The 3,067-nt window shown below is 49.0% G+C and overlaps 1 protein-coding gene across 1 annotated transcript; it reads right to left on the bottom strand.

Moving 5' to 3' along the window:
• Positions 1 to 1,637: 1,637 nt before the first annotated feature.
• Positions 1,638 to 2,444, bottom strand: LOC115728612. Its single transcript, XM_030658941.2, has one exon. The coding sequence runs from the start codon at positions 2,442 to 2,444 to the stop codon at positions 1,638 to 1,640; it is 807 nt and encodes a 268-aa protein (XP_030514801.2).
• Between the last annotated feature and the right edge of the window lie 623 nt (positions 2,445 to 3,067).

Raw genomic sequence — 3,067 nt, 5'->3', positions numbered from 1 at the left:
CACCCTAATCCTTTTAATAATGCGTCGCTATATATCTCATAGCCTCCCGGGCCGGGAGGAATCGTCAATACCCGCGCGGTCGTCGATCCATGCTTGAGTTCTTGGAAGCTTCTTTCACACTTGTCCGTCCATTCAAACCGCTTATCCTTCCTAGTTAGCTTCGTTAAAGGGGTTGCTATCGACGAGAACTTCTCCACAAATCTCTTATAATAGCCGGCCAGTCCTAAGAAACTTCGAACTTCGGTAGCTGACGTCGGCCTCGGCCAATCAGAATCTGCTTCAATCTTTGCGGGGTCTACCGAAATCCCATTTCCAGAAATGACGTGTCCGAGGAATGCCACTTCGTTGAGCCAGAACTCGCATTTACTGAACTTGGCGTAAAGCGAGTGCTCTTTTAACGTTCGTAGAACCACGCTCAAATGTTGCTCATGTTCCTCGAAGTTCTTCAAATAAACCAGGATGTCGTCGATGAAGACGATGACGAACTAATCCAAATATCCCTTAAACACTCTATGCATTAGATTCATGAAAGTGGCTGGAGCGTTGGTCGGTCCAAATGGCATAACCGTGAATTCATAGTGACCATACCGTGTCCGAAACGCCGTCTTTGGTATGTCCTCCTTCTTTATCCTCAACCGATGGTACCCAGTTCTTAAGTCTATCTTGGAGAAAACTGCAGCTCCTTGCGGTTGATCGAACAGATCATCTATTCCGGGTAACGGGTACTTATTCTTAACCGTAACCTGGTTCGGTTGCCTATAGTCAATGCACAAGCGCAAAGACCCGTCCTTCTTCCTTACGAACAGTATTGGCTCTCCCCACGGCGACACGCTTGGACGAATAAAGCCCTTATCCAATAGCTCTTGCATCTGAACCTTTAGTTCCTTCGGTTCCAACAAAGACATCCGATATGGTGCTTTCGAGATCGGTTCCGTTCTCGGGGTTAATTCGATCGGGAATTCTATTTCTCTTTATGGTGGCAGTCCCGGTAATTCTTGAGGAAAGATATCGAGAAATTCGCGCACCACCGCTATATCTTCTAGCCTTGGTCCCTCGACCGTTGGGTCCACACGGTAGCTAGATAGGCTTGACATCCTCCGTCCAACAGCTTAGTCACCTCGAGTGACGAGATCAAAGGAATTGAGGTGCCTCCCCGATTCCCTACAAATTCGAATCTAGGGCGACCGATTGGGTTGAACCTAATTGCCCTACTACTACAATCTACAACGGCCCCTTGCCTACTTAACCAATCCATTCCGATTATAACGTCAAAATCAAACATGATTAGCACAACCAGGTCTATCCTTTCCTCACTACTATCTTACAACTATCTTACAATCCTTGCAACCTAACGAAACTAACACTTTATCCTTTAATGGGGTAGTTACATGCAACTCAACATCCAACAGTCTCAATGCCATTTCGGTCAATTCAAAGAACCGAGCAGATACAAATGAGTGCGATGCTCCAGGGTCAAACAATGCATAAGCGGCATGATTGTAAAATATAACCGTACACGTAACCACACCAGGTGCATGCTCCGCCTCCTTGCGAGCCACAAGATACACTCGCCCTTCAGATGGCGATCGATTCGAGTTGTTCTACGGGGCGGCTCCCGCTGGCGGTCCGTACCGGGGTCACTGTCCTTGCGATCGCGGTCCTGGAGCTTGGCTTGGGTAGTTTCTTACATGATGGCCCAGCTGGCCACACTTGAAGCACTCGCCCGTTCGCTCGGGCGGGGTCCATTCCCTGTGCCTTCTGCGGCACAGGCGACAATTCCGGTTGGTCCGATGGATGAGCTTCCCAATGTTCTTCCGGATTGGAGGGATGAAGCGTCTATTACCCGCCATTGGCCTCTTGCCAACTTGACGATTATCCCCGACATGAGCAAACCGCGAACTAGATGCGGCGACCCTTTCTTTCATGTCTCCATTAATCATCTGACCTCGTTCATATATTTCTTCACAAGTCCTCAAGTTCGGTGCAATCATCCGACTACGAAGGTCGGGCCTAAGTTCATCTCGAAATCTCCGCGCCTTGTTTATTAGGTTCTCCACCATCCTCGGTGCATATCTTGACAGCCTAGCAAACTCCGTTTCATATTGATCGATTGATAGTTGGTTCCCGCGAAGTTGTTGGAACTCTACCAACTTCCGCTCCCGAGCGATCTCCGAGAAATACTTCCCATTAAATGCCTCGGTAAAGGCGGTCCAAGTGAGAGCAGCGCCCTCGGGAAATATTCTTCCTCCGGTGGCCTTCCACCAATCATCTCCGATACCCTCTAACCGGTACGCCGCCAGGGTCACCTTTTCTTCATCGGTGCATCCAAGAACCTCAAAGGCCTTCTCCGGCTTCTCGATCCATTGAGGTGCCATATCTGGATCTCCAGCACCATCAAACCGAGCTGGCTTCGGTTTGAGAAATTGTTCCACCGGTTGACCCATCGGGCGATTCCCGTTTCCATTTCCTCCTCCATGGTTATTCCCATTTGCCACATTGGCGGCGGCTACAACAGCCTCTGCAGCCTAAGCCACGGCAGCAACTCTTTCCCGAGCTTGTCCGCCCATCAGATTACCAATTTCTTCCAGGGCCCTAAGGACTCCATCAATTCTTGGGTCCTCTACCACAGGCACTCTCGAGCTAGAAGCTCCCCTTGTCTCTCTAGTTACGTCGCTCATCTTAATTAATCCTCATAACACCCGAACAACCCATAACCCTACGCGGAAGTCAGAGACCTAAGTTAACGACTAGCCTACCAGGTCTATGTCACGACTCACGGTGATAGCCACAACAAGATACACACTTCACACAGCAATCAATCAAATAACCAAGGGGTTCACATCCAGGGTTCAAGCTCTTACCTCAAGTCTAGACGCATCTGCGACTAAGTCAAAATCACAATAATCATCCACATGCTTAACAAACAAGACATCAAGCCACGACAATCAACGCCAAATACGAAGCCCTCTTACGGTCTTATAATCACCAAGGGTGATGCCAATCCAATATGCCGATCACAAGCGCCAATTCATATGTCATGCATCTCGTGCCTAACTCTAGCGAATCC

This window comes from Rhodamnia argentea, chromosome 3 (assembly GCF_020921035.1).
Source record: "Rhodamnia argentea isolate NSW1041297 chromosome 3, ASM2092103v1, whole genome shotgun sequence".
In the NCBI taxonomy this organism is placed as follows: Eukaryota; Viridiplantae; Streptophyta; class Magnoliopsida; order Myrtales; family Myrtaceae; genus Rhodamnia; species Rhodamnia argentea.
This window is presented reverse-complemented; position numbering and strand designations above follow the sequence as displayed.

Coding starts and splice junctions, on each gene's coding strand:
- LOC115728612 (XM_030658941.2), bottom strand. CDS start 2,444: ATGGGTCAACCGGTGGAACAATTTCTCAAACCGAAGCCAGCTCGGTTT.